General features: G+C 39.2%; 2 protein-coding genes across 3 annotated transcripts; both read left to right on the forward strand.

Moving 5' to 3' along the window:
• Positions 1-4928: 4928 nt before the first annotated feature.
• Positions 4929-5866, forward strand: hspb9l (heat shock protein, alpha-crystallin-related, b9-like). Its single transcript, XM_053648851.1, has one exon. The coding sequence runs from the start codon at positions 5003-5005 to the stop codon at positions 5618-5620; it is 618 nt and encodes a 205-aa protein (XP_053504826.1). The 5' UTR covers positions 4929-5002; the 3' UTR covers positions 5621-5866.
• A 3666-nt stretch (positions 5867-9532) lies between these two features.
• zgc:103482 (uncharacterized protein LOC450001 homolog) lies at positions 9533-18962 on the forward strand. Of its 2 annotated transcripts, none has more exons than XM_053648846.1 (9): positions 9533-9719; positions 11510-11767; positions 11868-11979; positions 14206-14352; positions 14439-14510; positions 15465-15548; positions 16723-16888; positions 16974-17159; positions 18676-18962. In XM_053648846.1, the coding sequence occupies exons 2-9, from the start codon at positions 11512-11514 to the stop codon at positions 18718-18720; spliced, it is 1068 nt and encodes a 355-aa protein (XP_053504821.1). In that variant the 5' UTR covers positions 9533-9719; positions 11510-11511; the 3' UTR covers positions 18721-18962. The 2 variants fall into 2 exon arrangements, with proteins under 2 accessions (XP_053504821.1, XP_053504820.1); XM_053648845.1 differs by having other exon boundaries at positions 9534-9719; positions 11501-11767.
• Positions 18963-19364: the final 402 nt, after the last annotated feature.

Raw genomic sequence — 19364 nt, forward strand, 5'->3', positions numbered from 1 at the left:
AGATGTTAGCAGCAGATCCTTTAAACCCTGTAAGTTCGAGGTGGGGCCTCCAGGGATCGGGCTGTTTGTCCGGCACATTCCACAGATGCTCAGTAGGATTGAGATCTGGGGAATTTGGAGGCCATGTTCAACACCTTGAACACTTTGTCATGATTCTCAAACCATTCCTGAACAATTTTTGCAGTTTGTCAGGGCGCATTATCCTGCTGAAAGCGGCCACTGCCAACATCCACATGAATGCCAGAGACCCAATGTTTCCAGCAGAACATTGCGCAGAGCATCACTACTGCCACCATCAACTTACCTTCTTCTCATAGTGCATCCCGGTGCCATCTCTTCCCCAGGTAAGCGACGCACACGCACCCAGCTGTCTACATGATGTAAAAGAAAACATGACCCACCTGAGTAAAAATGTGTCTTAAAGTTCTGGCTAAAAACATGTGAAATTACAACAAAGGCATATACATCTACATTCAACAGACAAGAAAGTTCACATGCATCTGTCCTCTTTCTGGGGGGAAAGAAGACAGCTGGGGAAAGGCAGCTGCTTCCCATGGGTCTGGGTACCTAAAAATATTATAAAACTGCTCATTCAATCAAGCAGCTCCAGGCATAACTGACCCATTCTACCCAGGATCCTAGCGGAACCTCACACTGTAACCCCACATATACCTACTGTAAATGTCAATTAATTCTTGAGGGCACCATTTTTTACATGGCTGGAAGAATTAAGAGGTGAAAATGAAACTTTTACATTGATAAAAGTGGTGATGTTAGCAGTGATTTAGTAGTTTTAGTAGTACTACGTCTAAAATATGTAACGGAACGGAGGTATCAAAGCCTTATGTGACAAAAGCAAAAATAAAACTTCAAGAAAATGCTATGTATCAGACAGCAAGTACAGTAATAACTTTCACTGCTATTTCTAGGCTCTATATAATGTGATCCACTTGACCAGACTTTCATCTGTCTTCCTAGGGTCTCCCTAGAGTCTTTATCAAAGGGAAATTGAACATAATGCACTCTTTTTGAATCAGAGGATTTGACCTCGATCAGGATCTAAGGCACACAGTTACCCCTCTCTACGTACCCAATTCAACAATGCTTTGGTCAACGGGGAATCTCAGCATGAAGGGTGACATTGTAGTCAGATCCTTTACATTGCTCACCCAACCTCAGTGTCTGACCTCACTAATGTTCTTGTGGCTGAATGGACAACTGCCCACAGCCTCATTCCACAGTCAAGTGGAAAGACTTCCCAGAGGAGTGGAGGTTATTATAACAGTAACATAGGGACTCAATCTGGAATGGGACGTTCTAAATCTTAGGTGCAAACACTTCTGCATGCTGTTCTAGTAAATTTATAAAACACAAGCGTAAGGGGAAAAGTGACTTTGATGGTCTTAATTCTAGAGCACAATTACCTCATTTGAGGACTGGAGCACATAGATTTGAGGTCTATGAAGCAGAGTTTGAACAAAGTCTCTAGGGTAAGGGGTTACTATTCTCTTATGTTGAAGCATCTGGGGCAAGAGATTTTTTTTTTGGAGGGGGGGGGGGGGGGTTGGATATAATGGGAATCATTCTTTCAATATGATCCAGTAGAGGGAATGTGAAGGATGCTCAGATCCAAAGGAAACTAAACACATTCACCCCTATTCACCTGTTTGAGGTATCATTTGCTATATATTAGAGTTGGGGTACTCGATCCTGGACTCGGACTCGAGTCAGATTATAAACGAACTCGGAATTGTCACGCACTCGCGTACATTTGTACTGGAACTTGACACGGACTTGGACATTTTGGGCTTGGGAATTTTTCAGAGTATATGTACCTTATGTACCTTAATAAGCAGAGAGTCCTGAACAGGGGGTACCGCATGGTTTGCTGTTAAGGTTGTCGCTAGCTGTACAGCTGCTATTCAGTTTACAACTGAGTACAAAAGTTTGTATACCCTCCTTTTGAAATGAATAAAAACAAACTGTATGTTTAGGTTTCATATGCGTTCTTTTATTATCACGATTAGCCTAAATGGTCGTTTTCAAATTGTTTTAAAATATAAATACTGACATTTTAAAACTATATATATTTCCGAATGTAATATAAATATTCTATACAAATCAATCAGTTGTACGTAATGAAGGACAGAGGCACAAACTAGAGACTGTCACCAGTCATTCTAATTTTTCTTTTCTTTTCTTGGCTACATACTGTATCTAGTATGTGTAATCGTGTCTTTTCGTTATGTCTGTCCTATACTACTATATAAATAAGATATATATATATATATAAATAAGATATATATATATATATATATATATATATATATATATATATATATATATATATATATATATAAAATAAAGAAGTCAGCTATTTTATGGATCCCTGTGAGAGAACACTTAATCATTTAAAGAGCATTTTACTAAACTTGTGTTACACTTATTTTTAAGGAAGCAATTAGAAGGTGTCTGATGGCTTGCTGAGAAACGTCCACTTTCAAACTTCTAAAATAACCAGAGTAATTGAATAGGTAAGGAAGAAAAACACTCCATGTCCTGCTGGTGTAGGATAATAATCAATGACTGAGATACTGTTATCATGCTGAAGTTGATTATTTTCCTAGAACACGTCCCCAAGTGTTTTATTCCTCTTATACCACAGCAATTTGCCAACAACGATTTTTTTTTTTTCGGTTTGTTTACTAAAGAACAACATGTCATCTTTTTATTTTTACATTTAATGTTGTGGAACTACTGTCACTAGAGAAACATATTAGAACCAGCATATAAATAAGCTGTGATTTGCAGCTGCTCTACTGTCAGAGCTACTGTTATAGAAAGTGAATCAACATGTTCTGACAGTCCAGAATTCAATAATATAGTCCATATAATATGGATATTTATGTATAAATATCCATATTATATTCTACATGTTCTACTTTTTCTTCAGGTTGTCTTCTCATTGCATTCCCCCCCCCCCCCCAGTTGATTATCATCTATTCAACAAAATTCTGTGATGCCTATGATTGAAAACCAAAACACTATGAATAGCATTTAGTTGGTATTTTTAAAGCAGGAACAAGATGTCTGGTACAAGTGTGGTTCGATGGTCAGACCTTGAATGGAGAGCATGCTGAGAAACTCTGGCTATATTTAAGCACATGACAAAACATTATGAATGGAAACGGTTGTGAATTTCCATCCTGACACTGAGAAGTAGGTCATAGGATATTTATGACACGCTGTGATCATTTGAATATAATATAAAATAATATAATATAAAACAATATAATATTAATAATATAATAATATAATGGGCGCACGGCGGCTTAGTACTTAGCATGTTCGCCTCACACCTCCAGGGTTGGGGGTTCGATTCCTGCCAATGCATTGTGTGTGGGGAGTTTCCATGTTCTCCCAGTGTTGCGGGGGTTTCCTCCGGGTACTCCGGTTTCCTCCTCCAGTCCAAAGACATGCGTGGTAGGTTAATCGGCATGTCCAAAGTGTCCGTAGTGTGTGAATGGGTGTGTCAATGTGTATGTGTGCCAGGCGATGGATTGGCACCCTGTCCAGGGTGTCCCTCGCCTTGTGCCCAATGCTCCCTGGGATCAGCTCCAGGTTCCCCACGACCCTGAAGGATAAGCGGTACAGAAAATGGATGGATGGATGGATAATAATATAATAATAATATTTTTAAACTAATATAGTAGGCTATACAAAGCTTTCCAGTCTATGTGATGATCAGGGGTGGAAAAAGTACAGAACAAATTCAATTGAATTGAAACTAAGGGTATTATATCTCATAAAAAAAAAAAAAAATCCTGCTATTTAACAATGGAAAACATATAATAATGGATGAGTTTTATGTGACAAGATGTTTATTTAACATTTATGGAAGAGGTCTCCCAGAATCACTACAGACGTAAGGCTGTAATGTGAAGTTTTCTGATATGTATGGAAAAGGTTTCGGGCCAGAGGAGTTTTACACTTTACAGTTTCTCAGTAACAAGCTTCATTTTTGTCTTATTATGACTGTTTATAGCTGCTGTAACATAAGTGATAACAGGAACTAATTTGTTTTGCTGACATTCCACAGCATTAAATGTAACTATAAACTAATAAAAAAAAAAACAAAAAACAAAAAAACCCCACGTATGACACGTTTTGTTGATAAATAAAAAATGTGGGCAGATTGCTGTGGTATATGAGGAATTCAACACTTCAGGACATGCTGTTATATGAAGATATGGTAACAGTAACTCCACTTCACCACACCACCTTGTTGTTGATTATTTTCCTGGAACAGAATGACACGGAGTGGTTTATTGCTTACGTGATAAATGAAGGTAAAATGCACCGATCGACATGTTAGTAACTGAACTGATTTCTAGGCAGAAGGAATGCTCTTTTTTCATGTAAATTTAATTGAGTAAGAGTACAATTATTGCTTTTTAATTATACTGTACTCCAGTAAAGTACAAAATACTTACATAAGTATAAAAACTAAGTACTGTACAGTTACTGAATTATTATTATTATTATTATTATTATTATTATTATTATTATTATTATTTTTAGCTCTGGTGCTGATTTACCTATATACCTACACTTACACAATAAGATTAATAATAGGTGTTAGCTGTGTTTAGGGTGGTTTTATGACAAAAAAATAAATAAAAATCCAGCATGTGTTTGTGGAAGCCTGTTACTGTGCTGTAAATAGAACAAGGACACACTCCTCTGGCATGTGGCAGTTAGAGCACACAAGCCCATCCATCCATCTTTTTTTGGAGTATGACTTCATGTACGTCGTCGTCACAGCACTCCTGGCACACACATGACTCATAGCGACTGAAGCTGGATGCTACTGGAACATTCTACCCCAGGGTATAAAAGTGGCATGCTGAGTGCACGGAGCCAGAAGCAGCGAGACAGCTGAGACGAGCACACAAGAGAACAAAGAACCAGCACAGCAAAACTGACCATCCACTGATCCAAGATGCTTTGCCCAAGCACATTTCAGCCTCCCTTCAGCCCATTCGTGGACTTCAACTGGCCGGTGCGCAGTCTTTGGCCTGAGACGAGACCTCTGTTCTTCCAGATCGAACAAGAGATGATGAGGCACATGCAGGAGATGCGACACAGCTTGGAGTTCATGGAACGCTTCCACAGGAGGATCTTCGATGAGATCGACCAAACCTCACCTTCAGCTGTGTTCAAACCCATCTCATTCCAGCTGGGCAAAGATAGCAACCGCTTCGCAATAACCCTGGACACAAAAGATTTCTCCCCTGAGGAGCTTTCCGTCAAACAAGTGGGCAGGAAGCTGCGTGTGAGTGGAAAGTCCGAGAAGAAGCAGGATGATGGGAAAGGGTCATACTCTTACAGATGCCAAGAATTCCGGCAGGAGTTTGATCTTCCTGATGGCGTGAACCCTGAGGCGGTAACCTGCGCTTTAAATGATGGCCAGCTACAGATCCAGGCACCTAAGGAGACCTCTGCTGGGGCAAATGAGAGAGTGGTGCCTATTACATACACTCCTGCTGTGAACAGCCCTCCAGCTCAGACTCCAGAGCCGCAGAGCCAGCCAGCCCAGGAAGATTCCTCTAAGAACTGAGATCAGCATCAATAACGTACTATGCTGATAAATGACCATGAACTTTAGAACTAATTTATTACCAATGGTGTAGATGGTTTTGAGACTGTGTCCAGTTCCTTGCTGCAGTACAAACATGATCATTTACTGTTCGCTTATTTGATTTTGTTAGGTTTGGACTGTGGGGAATTACCTCAGTGTTAAAACATTTCACTGGAATAACTGGCTTATTCATGTTGTACATTATTAAAGTAGTTTTTCATCAAACAATTTTCTACTGGTTGTAGGTTTCTTCAAGAGTTCACCCAGAAGGATTACTATTTATAATTAAGAATTTACTAGAATTTACCAGATCCTTTTCCTTTTTTTTTTTTTTTTTCCTCTAAAAGTGTACATCATTTTATATGAGACATGTCAGGAAATGTCTAGAAAGTTTGATTGTTTTTTTTTTCTTTTTTCTTTTTTAAATAATAGAAATGCTAAATATTCTAAAGGCCACTAGACTAAAACCTTTAAAAGCCTTTTAAGACAATGAAAACTACGAGTTACATCAAAAATGACCTAAAAAATAAAGATAAAGCAGAATTAGCATATCAGAATATCTTCGCTAATCAGCATGAATATATTCTCAGTTTTGAGCAGGAAATACGATAAACGGCAATTGCACACTGGGTAACTGTATGAATTCCTCAAGGATTCTTTGGCTGGTTAATAGTTCTAACTTTTTAAATGGGTTCTACTTGTATAATTTGTTGTGGAGTACTACAAACCCACCCCTCAAACTGCAATCCGAAACCTTCTAGAAGAGTACTAGATTTAAAGCAATATCTTTATATATATATATATATATATAAATGAGTCTTTATTGATCACATATACATTACAGCACAGTGAAATTCTTTTCTTCGCATACCCCAGCATGTTAGGAAGCTGGGGTCAGAGCTCAGGGTCAGCGCCCCCGGAGCAGAGAGGGTTAAGGGCCTTGCTCAAGGGCCCAACAGTGGCAGCTTAGCAGTGCTGGGGCTTGAACCCCCGACCTTCCGATCAGTAAGCCAGAGCCTTAACTGCCAAACCTCCACTGCCCCCAATTATGATTACCAACACATGGTGTATGCTGCAAAAACCTGACACATTAGCAAGTGGAAGTATCTTCTGAACACTGAACCCCAAGTTGCTCCCGATGGCAAGTTAGCGCCTTGCATGGCAGGTCTGCTACCATTGGTGTGTGAATGGGTGAATGAGACACAGTGTAAAGCGCTTTGGATAAAAGCGCTATATAAGTGTGCCATTTACCATTTATTTCCTATTATAAGATTGCAATAAACCAAATATGTTTATTAAACCTATTTCTAGACACTTATAGATGCTTGAAATAGCCTAATTCTATTGGCAGATAATTTTGCTGATTTGAAGCATTTATTTCTAGAAATAAACAAAATAGACTGCCAGTAGAATAGGACCATTTAAGCACAATACCCACAAGAAAACAAAACAAAAATGAAGTGTCTAGAAATTGGTTTAATCACCTTATATTTGGTTTATTGTAATATGATAAATTTATTTCAAAAATTTTGACAATATTCATGTTATTTTCACTTGATACGATATATTCAATTCGATTCAATTCAATTTTATTTGTATAGCGCTTTTTACAATAGACATTGTCTCAAAGCAGCTTTACAGAAATATCAACATGGTATACAGATATTAAAGGTGTGAATTTATCCCAACTGAGCAAGCCACTGAGTGGCGACGGTGGCAAGGAAAAACTCCCTAAGATGTTTTAAGAGGAAGAAACCTTGAGAGGAACCCGACTCAGAAGGGAACCCATCCTCATCTGGGTAACAACAGTTAGTGTGAAAAAGTTCATTATGGATTTATATGAAGTCTGTATGGCCTTAGGAGCAGCCGTAGTCCCAGCAGTCTGGAATTAGAGAAGATTTGAGCTCCATCCAGAGGCAGAAAGGATCTGGATCTGTAGTATCTCCATAAATTCGTTTTCCAGTATACTATATTAAATATCTAGACTAATGTATGCATTATATGTATGTGTTTCGGTATAAATTCACAACCACAATGGAAATTATGAATCCTGTTATAATGGTTTGTCATGTACTTAAATTTAGCAATACTTTCTCAGCATGCCAACAGCTGTCCACCATCCCACATTAAATACCAGACATTTTATTCCGAGCATTAAAAATAACGGTAGTGAAATGCTCCGAGGACTGTCTGCCGTTCAAGGCCTCTATGTGTCCTGACATCAGGTTTGAATCAAAATCTAAAAATAGACGGTACATACACATTTGAACACATAATTGTTTTTAATGAATTGAATTATAACCATTAATGTATGTCTACGTCAGTCAGGAAAGTATGAATGCCTGTACAAAACTTGTGATGGGACCATGACATTGCGGGGACAGGACCAATTATGTCTGTACTTCCTTCCAGCCATAGACAGCAAATGAAACAGCTGGTTTGTGTAACTGTTGATCCAAATAAAGCGCTACGAAGATCTCACTTTGAGAATCGTCATCTTTATGCACGGATTATTTCTGGTTGCGTTTGTGATAACACGGGTCCATTAGCTAAAACATCTTTTAGATTTCAAAAACGTACACATGCCTGTAAGCAAAAGGTGACATGCACATGTTTATATATCCGGGCCTTTAAGAAGACGAGATAACCATAGCTACCCTAGCTAAGTTGTGGCCACACTAGCGAGGATGTCACTAGCGAGGCTGAATATGTAGGCTATATTCATACACTCACAGTCCACTTTATTAGGAACACGTGTACATTCACGCAGGTATCTAATCAGCCAAGCATGTGGCAGCTGTGCAATGCAAAAAAATCATGAAATTCATCACTTAAATTTGGTTGCATATTGTTATATTTGATGCGTATTTTCATTTGGTTGATGGCATTTTTATTTTTTACTTGTCCTATATTTTGGGTACAATTTTATTTATATTTTGCTTCTACGAGATGATGCACTTGAAGGATCAGTCTAATTTGATGCAAAGATTTGTACATTAGCAGGAATGTAGCACAACATGGAGGTGAAAGCAGCGGTCTGTTTATTTAAATGTGAAAGTGCGATAAAAATATGTTGTCCCTAAAATCAATGCATAATCGTGATAAATAATCGAGATCTCAATATTGATCAAAATAATCGAGATTATATTGGCACCCTGTCCAGGGTGTACCCCGCCATGTGCCCGATGCTCCCTGGGATAGGCTCCAGGTTCCCCGTGACCCTGAAAAGGATAAGCGGTATAGAAGATGGATGGATGGATGGATGGACGGATAATCGGGATTATCATTTTGGCCATAATCGTGCAGCCCTAGGTTCAATAGAGCAAACCTTAAGAATGTAAAAGAGTTTAACTGTGAGGGCGAGTCCACATACAGCAATTTGGTAGGACTTAGAGTTTTCTCTTCCCTTCTTTTATTTTTTTAAATAATTATTATTATTTTATTTTTTTATGTCAGTAAAATTTACTTGTGCGTTAAATTTGCCAACTATACCATGTACCGCTGATATAATGGAATGAGGCGATGGGGCATGCCGCTTGATAATAACCCGCCGCAAAAATACTGCGCCTCTTGCGCTTCTAAATAAGTACTCTCTTTACTTATTTATTGCTCGAACCTGACTCTTTCCGTTAGCAAATATGTTTACCGTTATTATCTCTCTCTCTCTCTCTATATATACCCGTCGGTATATATCTTAGTTTTGAAGCTGTGATCTAAGAAACACCAATATCTCTCCCCTCGCAGAGGCGAATTTCCTGGAACTTCTTATAAGAAATCGCTCCATGTAATACTTCTCTCAATGTAATACACGCATTTCTTATATCATTGACTCCCTTCCATACAGACAGCGATACACTATGACTTCATAAAATTCTAAATTCTAAATTCTTGAAGATTCCTACCAGTCAGTGGTAAGGCTACATCGGTCTTTCGCTCTGCACTTCAGGGTGAAACGTTTCCACGAGCGTCCTCCGGTTTGCATGTTGTCCAGAAAAGGTGAAAAGACTTGCGCAGCCCAGCCAAGAGACGCCAAATTGTCGTGGAAATTAGACAACACTCGCGGACTCGTCCTCTGAAGGTATCTTTATTACAGAAAGATGGTTAATACAGGATAGAGTAAAGCAGGATCGAATAATGAGAGCGCTCTGAAGTGCTTGTGCTGAACCACTACTATATATATATGAAACGCATATATACGCATATATATGAAGCGGTTTGAGGCAGTTCAAACAGGCTTTGTTTTAGGATCTTGGAAGATGTTTAGAGGAACCTTGAACAGAAGAACATGTTTGTGTCTCTGTAAGCAGATAAACATTCTGTACTGATCTCAGAGACATGACATGGCCTTCTTAGGCGTTCTCCTCAGATGAACAGAAAAAGAACAAGAACAAAACTATTACAAAGTAAAAATGAGTAATTCCCTCACACTCTCTGTACTGTTCTGTTTGTTTGGCATTTGCACCTTTGGTAAGTGATGGCCCATTCATAAAGGGAGGCATGAAAGACTGGAAACACATTCACCAAAGGATTGAAATTCTCATGTCTTTGGACAATGACACTGTGATAAACAAAGTTGCAGAGACCAGTGCATCGCTCAGGTGTTTATTAATGTTTTAGGGTTGGCCATGCGTCCTTGAAGCTACACTTATGCAGAGGAAAAAGAGACGAAGCCGTGATTAGAAAGTTATACTGTGAAAATAATTCTTGCAGAGAATAGTGAGATGCTTGTTTTATTCTTTATTTGCGTTTAAGGATTGGATATCTGTGAACAATTTTGCACAGAATATATATTCAGATATTGCAGAAAAGGACATTGTGATGTTTTAAAGAATAGTGCTGGAGATTTACTCTTTAACTAATGTTCTCATATTTGTGTTGAAGTTGTAAAGCAGCCGTTTCCTTAACTTATGCAAAGGACAAAGAGATGATGGTGTCATTCGAAAGTGCAATACATTTTATTTTATTCTTTATTTTTTATTTTATTTGATATTTTTTCATTTCAAGGTTGATATTTAACACTATTTATTTATTTATTACAGAAAATAGATTCTGATACTGTTAAACATGACATTGTGTTGTAAAGAATACTGTATTTGCACTGAATTGGAAATGATATTTTTGAAAAATACAATGAATTACAAGGCTGTAGCAAACAGTGCACTATTGCAGACTTATATACTGAGGTTTTAATTACATTATTTTAATATAGTCAGTCGTGAACTAAAGTGAGCCAGTCTAAGGCATGAAACTCCAGGGTTGAAAATGAGTCCCAGTCCGGCCCTGCTAGACCCTATTTTCTTCTTCTTTTTGTTTTAATGTCGGTTGGCAAACCAGTTAAAGGTGCATTACCGCCACCTACTGGACTGGAGTGTGGGCAGTAGATTGGCAGACAAAATAAAATGGAAAATAATAATAATAAATAAATAAATAAACAAATAAAAATTAATAACAACAAAACAATACTACATAAATAAAAGAAAATAAAGAGATAAATAACTATATACTAGATATTCCTACTAGATTACTAAAGTCTCTCACTTATCACATGTTTTACATAGTTTATTAGGGGGCGGTGCATGCGTGACCCGATTTGTAAAGCCCAGTCCCAGTTATCGCGATAGCTTCATTCTTAGATCTGTATTAACTTCCGGGGCGGGGCTAAAGCCTTGCTCATAAATTTCCCGCCATGCAGTTCGCGTTTTCCTAACAAGCTCTGCCTAATTGACGGTTAAGGGTATAACTGCTAGCGTTTCCTAGCGATGCTTTCCGTGTTTTGACTTTCTGAAACCGTAGAAAGTTTCCACCGGACTCTATTACAACCCCTCCATGACTTTAGACTACGTTTTTATGTATCCCGAGCTGCTGCAGGTATGAAGGAGCTGATTGAAGAGACCCCCGACAGCGAGTACAGCTGCGCCGTGGCGAACCGCTTCGGCCGCCTTCTGGATGACGAGTCCGACCCTTTCGACCTGCTGTACCAGGCCCAGATGAAAAACGAGAAACGGAAGAAGAAAGAAGAGCTGAAAAAAGTCGTCACTTCGGCAAAACCCAGCAAGAAGGAGTCGCAGAGAGACAGGAAGGCAGTCGTTCGTGTCGAGGATAATCCCGCAGACAGGGCTGTTGCAGGTAAGTGTAAATAACGCATGCGCAGTGAGTGAGTAATTAACGCATGCGCAGTGAATGAAGGAGACGAGCGCGCGGTTCTGTTTTTATGACTTTTCCCCAGCCCAAAAGCGGCCTGTCCGAGCTACACCTGAGGACCGAGGAGAAAGACACGTGACCTTCAGTGAAGCCAAGCTCATTGAGGGTGAAGTTTCTCTGGGCTACTCCATCGAAAGGTGAGCGTTCTCTGCTTTGTTTTTACTTTGGTCTTGGTGAGTTGGAGGACATTATACAGGATGACTTCATTGTCCCACACTCTCAAAACAGATTTGTTTAAAAAGTGTTCATACTCATTGTCCCTCTAAAACAGGGGTGTCCAGTCTTATCTGGAAAGGGCCTGTGTGGGGTCAGGTTTTCATTCCAACCAACGTTAGAGCACAGTGAAATTCTTTTCTTCGCGTACCCCAACATGTCAGGAAGCCGGGTGGCAGCCATGATACAGCGCCCCTGGAGAACACGGGGTTAAGAGTCTTGCTCAGGGGTCCAACAGTGGCAGCTTGGCAGAGCTGGAGCTTGAACCCCTGACCTTCTGATCAGTAACCCAGAGCCTTAACACCATTCCCCCTGCCCAACCACTGCCACCCCCCTAAAAAAATAAAATAAATTATGACTTAAAATTTGCATGTCATGAATTTCCCTTTTTTTAAAAAAAAAATTCTAAATAAAATGTAAATCGCTTACCCATGTGTAGGATAAAAATGTTGTACATGAAATAAGACAATGAATCTTCCAATGTGTGTATAAACCCAAAATGTTACCCTTCAGGACATAAATACTTTAATATTGAACTAAAATGATAAATATCATTATTGTGCAGCATTTAGCAATGATGTACAGAATTTCAGCTGTATGATAGGAGGTTTTTAGGAGGTTAAAAGAAAAATCAATAAAAAAAACACAACTTTATTGGAGTTGGGCACAAAAACATTTTTTAAGGATTATTTAGATATTTTGTGTACGAAGTTTGTGAAGATATACTTGAGATTCCACAGCGAGAATAGCAAGTGTTTTTTTTTTTTTTGTTTTTTTGTTTTTTTCTTCTTCTTCGTATTTATCTTGAGAATTTTATTGTACTGATTGGCACTAGAGAGCAATAGAAATCACGATGGTTTCAGAGAGAGAGACTCTGATAATGAGACTCCTAAACACGTGCGCACACACCCACACCTTATACTCTGAAGGCAAGCATTAGTTTAAATTCACTGATATGGTGGCAGACCAAAAGATTTATTAAAAGCATGAACATGTGAATAATTATTAGTGACATTAGGCTACATTTAGCTGACAGGACACGGGCTGAATGGCGATGCATGGTGGCCCATTCGGAGGTAGTTTATAACACTGCAATGCGTTAGCATCATTAACAAATAACTGGCTATCGCAAACATTACCTGGAGCATAACGCTAGCTGGTTTCATGGCCACAATGTCAGCTGTCTCAAACAAATATAATATAGGATTGTCTTTCAGGTGCTTCGCCAAATTCCAGGTGTTTCCTCGCTTTGTTTGAAATGAACGATGGCATCGGTTGCACACCGGAAACCGATACTAGCTTTCCTCTCTTTTCCTCTCAACGAGTCGGGGAGGAGCTAAACTTGTTAAGCTAAGCTAATGTTTTATAGTTTTTCCTGTGTGCTTGTAGGCGTTCTTCACCACTTGTGGACCGACTAAAACACTTGCGCGTATTTGCTGCCCCCATCAGGTCCGGAAGAATCGCAACCTCGGTACTTTCTGTACAATCGGTACCAACGGCAATGCAGAAAAACAAGTACCGTCACGTTTTAAGAATGTTGGTACTGAAGTAACGGTTCTCGTGACCTCCCTAGTCTCAGGTGATGTGGAGGTTATTTACATGTTATATTTTCCTAAAACAGCCGTAAACTGACTCTCCATGAAGGTGGACGCTAGTCCTGAATGGGTTACCCAGCACTAAATGTATTAATTAAATCTCAAACATTAAAGTTTAAAATGAAGAAAAATGGTGTCTGATGTAGCCCTGTGGCTAATTTTCACATCAAAGTAAGAGTTAATTAACATTTCAATTAATTAAAAAACCTTAACATTTTGAATGCATCTTTTAATGAAATTGAATATAGCGCGCTCCTATAATTTCTTATTTGTTCGAAATGTTTGGCTCTCTTGACCTTTCTCAGCTGGATTTTAATGCATACACGCATGTGGCTATCTGATCATGGCACAATAGATGTCTTTCATTTGCGCTATTAAGGCTAAAGTTCATACACTGTAGACTATTAATGTTGTCTATACTGACTTAATGTACTTAGGCTTGCTACAGTACATTATACATGTTTTTATATACAACTAGAATCTATATATAACCGTTAGTTTTGTGCCATTTTTGGCTAGTTGTGTACTTTCTGAAGTCTCTGTACCCTTTGTTAGGCCTGGAGAGCTTTTTGATCGAGCAGCACGGGGAAGAGGAGGTGGAAGGGGACGTGGGGTCCGAGGTGTTGGATATTTCAGATCTGCTGATGGTTTTGATACCAGGGGGAAACGGGAGTTTGAGCGGCACAGTGGCAGTGACCGCGCGTAAGAATACAGTGCCGTTTCTAACAGCGTATAGTTTTGGTGGTGACCTCAGTTGAATGTAATATTAGTGCTATTTTTTTATGCAGGAGTGTTCGGCCTGAGGAGAAGAGGGGTGGCAGTGGACCTCGCAACTGGGGCTCCATGAGGGACCATGTAAGGTAAAGCATGTGCTTTTTAAAAAAAATAAATAAAATAATAATAATAATAATAATAATAATAATAATTTTACATTAATTTTTTAAAAAATCCAATAGTCTGCTTATTCAATTAGTTTTATTTGTATAGCGGTTTTAACAATACACATTGCAAATTAGCTTTTATAGAAATCCGTATGTACGTTTAGATCCCTTATGAGCAAGACGGTTTGAATGGAAAAATATCTGAAATGACCTTGAGTAGAACCCGACTCAAAAAGGAGCGCACCCTCTTCTGGGTGACATCGTATAGTGTGATTTCTACATCTGTATACGATGTATAGAGTAAAAATGAACGGTGTTCAGTACTACTGACTGCTCTGTAATCCACTACTCCTTGTAAACGTGTTGCATTGCTACTTCTACCTAGCATTCACACCTCCACAACTCTCTATAGCAGTTCAAAGGTCGCCTACCTCTGAGAGAAGGGGAAAGGGCTTGACAACCTTGTAAAGCTTAAGCTGTTTGGCTGAGATCATTTCTGCTGTGATTGCACAGAGTACTGTGGGCACTAGCAAAATCTTCTCATAACCTGACTGGTGGATGCGGGTTCAACGGGAGTAAATGCATCCACGTTTGCAGATTAATCTGCACGAGTCGACTTTCAGGAAATCCACCAAAGAAAGCCGAAGATCAAAACACATTCTGCATGATGAATAAATGCACATGGTGCAATCTATAAATAAATGGGTGAATAAATGTTTGGATTGCAGGTTTTGTCTTGTTGTTGCATCATGTTTGCACATCTTATTTTATTTTTGTGGAACTCCTTTCATTTCAGATTATGCAACAAGTATACCAATAAATACATTTGCCATCACTTTTATTTGCACAGTTTAGCCGCCTTTTAAACTAAATTTGTCCAACGTCATGTGGTTTTTCATGATGCAGCTTTTTTCCCCTCTTTTGCTTTAACAGTGCAGTGGCTGAGGGGGCACGTAATGAGGAGACCGTTGAAGGCGAAGAAGTACCAGATACAGCAGAGACTGAATTGGAAAATGGGTCAGATTTACTTCTCTGTAGAAGAAATGGCAAGAGTCAGCTGACGCTTAAGCCTGGATTAATGTACTTGTTTGGCCTCCAAAGAGCTTTATGCAGTGTAGATGTTTTTGAGTTAAATTTGTGTATATATATTTGTATTTAAAGTATTGACTTCGTTTCTTAAGAAACGAACCAAATTACATGTAATGGGTGGGGAAAAAATAAACTCTGAAAATGGTGAACTTTGATCTTCAAATAAACGGCTTTCTTTAACAGCTTCCTTTTTCGCTAATCATCGTTTATGGATGCACTGCCAGAGTTTTTTATGCTGCCAAGCATTTCGTTTACACTCTGCTAGCTGTTCTAACACAAACCTCTTGTGTGGGTGGGGCTTAACATTGATTTACACTCATTGGCTAGAGAGATTTGGATTGACGCTCCCTGACCAGGAAGTAGAGTCTTCATTGGTGTGAATTTTGGAGAGCGTTCTGAATGTGGTTCTCTGTATAGTTAGTGTTTGTACTTTTGTAGTGGAAATTACTTACTTGATCAGTATATTAGTTCATAATTAATATTTGAGTTTTAGGTAGTCTTGTACTACTTTTTAAATTTTTTTTTCCTCTCCCACTCTAGATGAGCTCTCACTAGCCCAGACGTGAGATTTGTGCCGGAATGGTGAACTTAAACTTGCAGAGTGGAAATCAAAACTCTGGCCGCGCGTTCTTAAACCACGATCGGAGAAAAGGAAGCTTAGAAAACTGTTAACAAAGAACGCTGTTTATTTGAAGACCATGTTTAATTTTTGCCGTTCCGTTTCAGTGGTTTTCTCCTTTCTCACTGTATATTTGTTTTCATTTCTTGAAAACTTCAATACTTTTGGTACAAATACAGGTACATCTCAAATTTGAACATCGTGGAAAAGTTCTTCCCCCCCCCCCCCCCCCGTAATTTAATTCAAAAAGTGGAACTTTCAAATATTCTGGATTCATTACACACAGTGAAATATTTCAAGCCTTTTTTTGTTTTAATCTTGATTATGGTTTACAGCTCATGGATATCAAAAATCCAGTGTATCAAAATATTAGAATAAAGAATTTATTATAACTTGAAGAAAAACCCATGAAGTTTGGACCATGCTAATGTGGTACATGAAGTACGCAAGAGTTGTGGTGTAAGATTCGTTCTATTCCCGCAGGCCCGTTGATGCAGAAGAAGTGATCGAAGTTGCTATTGAGATGTCTTTGGATGAATGGAAGGCCATTCAGGAGCAAAGCCGACCAAAGGCAGAGTTCAACATCCGTAAGGCGGACACCAAGTTGCCCCCCAAAGCTGTGGTGATCCACAAGTCCAAGCGCCTTAAGGTGTTCTGAATGATCTTGCATAGACCGTTACAGATGTGCTGCCTGTTTGCACGTATTCACTTTTGCCATCCGTGTTGTGTATTAGGAGCGTGGCCTTGGTCTGAACGAAGAGGACCTAGTCTGCCGGCGCCCCACGAACGATATCACTTGTCAGGTGGACATCAACTTTGGGAGTCTGGGGAGGCCTTCTCGAGGGGGCCGGGGTGGGCGTGGGGGACGAGGCCGTGGGGCTCCTGCCACCCAAAGATCGCTTCAAAAAGATAGTGAAGTGGTAAGTGTGCATGAGAACATGCACGCAATGCTTATTTACTTTTAGAAACTTTTTCTTTTTTAAATTAAATGGTGTGAATTACGCCTCGACTTGCGAAACGTAGAAGTGAAAAGTGAAGTTATCAGGGCGATTCCACTAAAATGAAGCATCTCAGCTGCTGTTCACCACAGAGCACATGCATGTGTAAGTTGTAACATTTTATTTCAATTGTAATGATGTAATGACATCAACCTGACATGCACCATGTATATCTGGCCATTCTCACAAGTCCGATTACGTTCTCTCGGGCTCTTGGCAACGGATGGCTCTGGTATCGCATTTATTCAAACTCCTGATCTCTTGACGATTGGGTGAACACTCTTGCTGTGCCACTTATTAGCCTCTATTATAAGTTTTTAACCGATTTGTCCGAGCATCGCTTCATTACGAAAGTGGTGTGATTACACGGTGGAGAATTACCCGTCATCTTGATGCTTATTTTGATGTAGCCCAACACTCGGGCAGTAAAATTCCGCTTTGGTCTTCCAGCCGCCTGCGTCGGGGTTCTGTTTTGACTTTCTGTAAATTTTTCTCGCGAAAGCCGCAATAATGGCTTTTCAGCAATGAGCTGCGACCAGTCGCGCTGACTGATGGAGAGAATGTCGATATGTAGTCACACTCTATTGCATTGATCTGAGACTCGGTGCTGAATTACCATGAAATTGCCAAGTTTAAATTGTGCAGTATCCTCCGTGATTAACACACCCTGCTCGTAATGTGTATACAGAAGTACTGAGAGGCCATGTGTTTATCCATTTATTTCCTCTTCTCTCAATTACAACATGCACCTTTTCCTCACAAAGAACAACACATAGAGAATTTTATTTATTTTTTTATTTTTGTGCTGCAGGATGGTCTTGGATCATCACTTTGATAATGCTCAATTCATTCATTTGATTCAACAGTAAGATGTGGTGCGATTGCTCCACGAAAGCCTCGGGTTCTGCACTAAACCACCTAGAAACGGTGCACGTTAGCTATAGATATGGTAACACTAGAGCTACATGTTTAGCCCTCAGCAGTGGCTCTCATCTCAGTGGCCCAGGTCATCTCAACTTGCCTAGATAAATGATTCTTGAAGTTTAGGCTAAAACATCGTATGTTGATGCGATTTTAAGCCCAAGTACGTGTAAGGATGCAGTTTATAAAACGTTGCTTAAGAGTACGAGAGAAAGCGATTAAGAGAAATTGGATGGGTGATTTGAAACGGTTGATATTTTTCAATTTCAGTTGTCATTTTTGCTTTTCACAGCACGTCTCATTCACTATGTTCTGTCCCCGTTATAAAGTTACGAAATGTACGCAACTCTAATTAGATTGAATAATTGTGGCAAATAACTTTTCTTTGAAGTACCCTCTGTGGTCACCCCATTAGAGAAACCAATCTAGAGTCTTGTGGAAAGGTTAATCATTTAACGTGTGTTTATTTCAGGGTTGTCGCTTTGCTTCATGTCCGAATAATATTTTCATGCCTCAGGCTCCGAACCCAGATGACCCTGAGGATTTCCCTGCTCTGGCTTGATGAGATCGACGGTACTGAGTCAGCAGATGACTCCTGGGACTCGAACAGCACTTGAGATTGTTGTGTTTAAAATTAAAATTAAAAAAAAAAAAGAGATTAAACCCACGTTTAATTAACTTGAGTCTTGGTGGCATGTGTTCCCTCCCCAGACTGAATTACTCTCCCTCAAGACCTTTACGTTTACATTGTGATGCTCATTCTAATAGCTTAAACGTGAAAAATAATAAAGCAAGCAAAATAAATGCTACGTCTCATTATTCTGACTCTGACATTTCAAAAGTTTATATTTCTGAGCCTGTGTAGTGATGGGTAATGGCTAATATCAGGATCTGCTTTGTGCCAGATGGCTTTAAATTTAATATCTGAAATTGCTTCCAAAAAGTTGGAAAGATTCTGCTGCACCCAACATGAACACTGTACCATGTCTCGATATTGACTTACAGTCATGGAAATGATTTACTACTCTTAGAAAATACTTCATTGGATCCAGGCTGTGGATGTATATTAATGTGACCTTCGTTTATTAATGACAAGACACGTTTGCATTATAAAGTTCTGACCTTGCTTTTAACCTTCAGTGGTTCATTTAATTTATTTCATGCTCAATTAATTTGGTTAGCTCAGCAATGTTTTTTCACTGTTGG

Source organism: Ictalurus furcatus, chromosome 18 (assembly GCF_023375685.1).
Source record: "Ictalurus furcatus strain D&B chromosome 18, Billie_1.0, whole genome shotgun sequence".
Taxonomy (NCBI): Eukaryota; Metazoa; Chordata; class Actinopteri; order Siluriformes; family Ictaluridae; genus Ictalurus; species Ictalurus furcatus.

What these genes read in the sequence shown, in the direction of transcription:
- hspb9l (XM_053648851.1), top strand. Translation starts at nt 5,003, where the DNA reads ATGCTTTGCCCAAGCACATTTCAGCCTCCCTTCAGCCCATTCGTGGAC.
- zgc:103482 (XM_053648846.1), top strand. Translation starts at nt 11,512, where the DNA reads ATGAAGGAGCTGATTGAAGAGACCCCCGACAGCGAGTACAGCTGCGCC. An exon ending in CGCAGACAGGGCTGTTGCAG is followed by an intron (nt 11,768 to 11,867) that starts GTAAGTGTAAAT and finishes ACTTTTCCCCAG; the next exon opens with CCCAAAAGCGGCCTGTCCGA. An exon ending in TTCAAAAAGATAGTGAAGTG is followed by an intron (nt 17,160 to 18,675) that starts GTAAGTGTGCAT and finishes TTCATGCCTCAG; the next exon opens with GCTCCGAACCCAGATGACCC.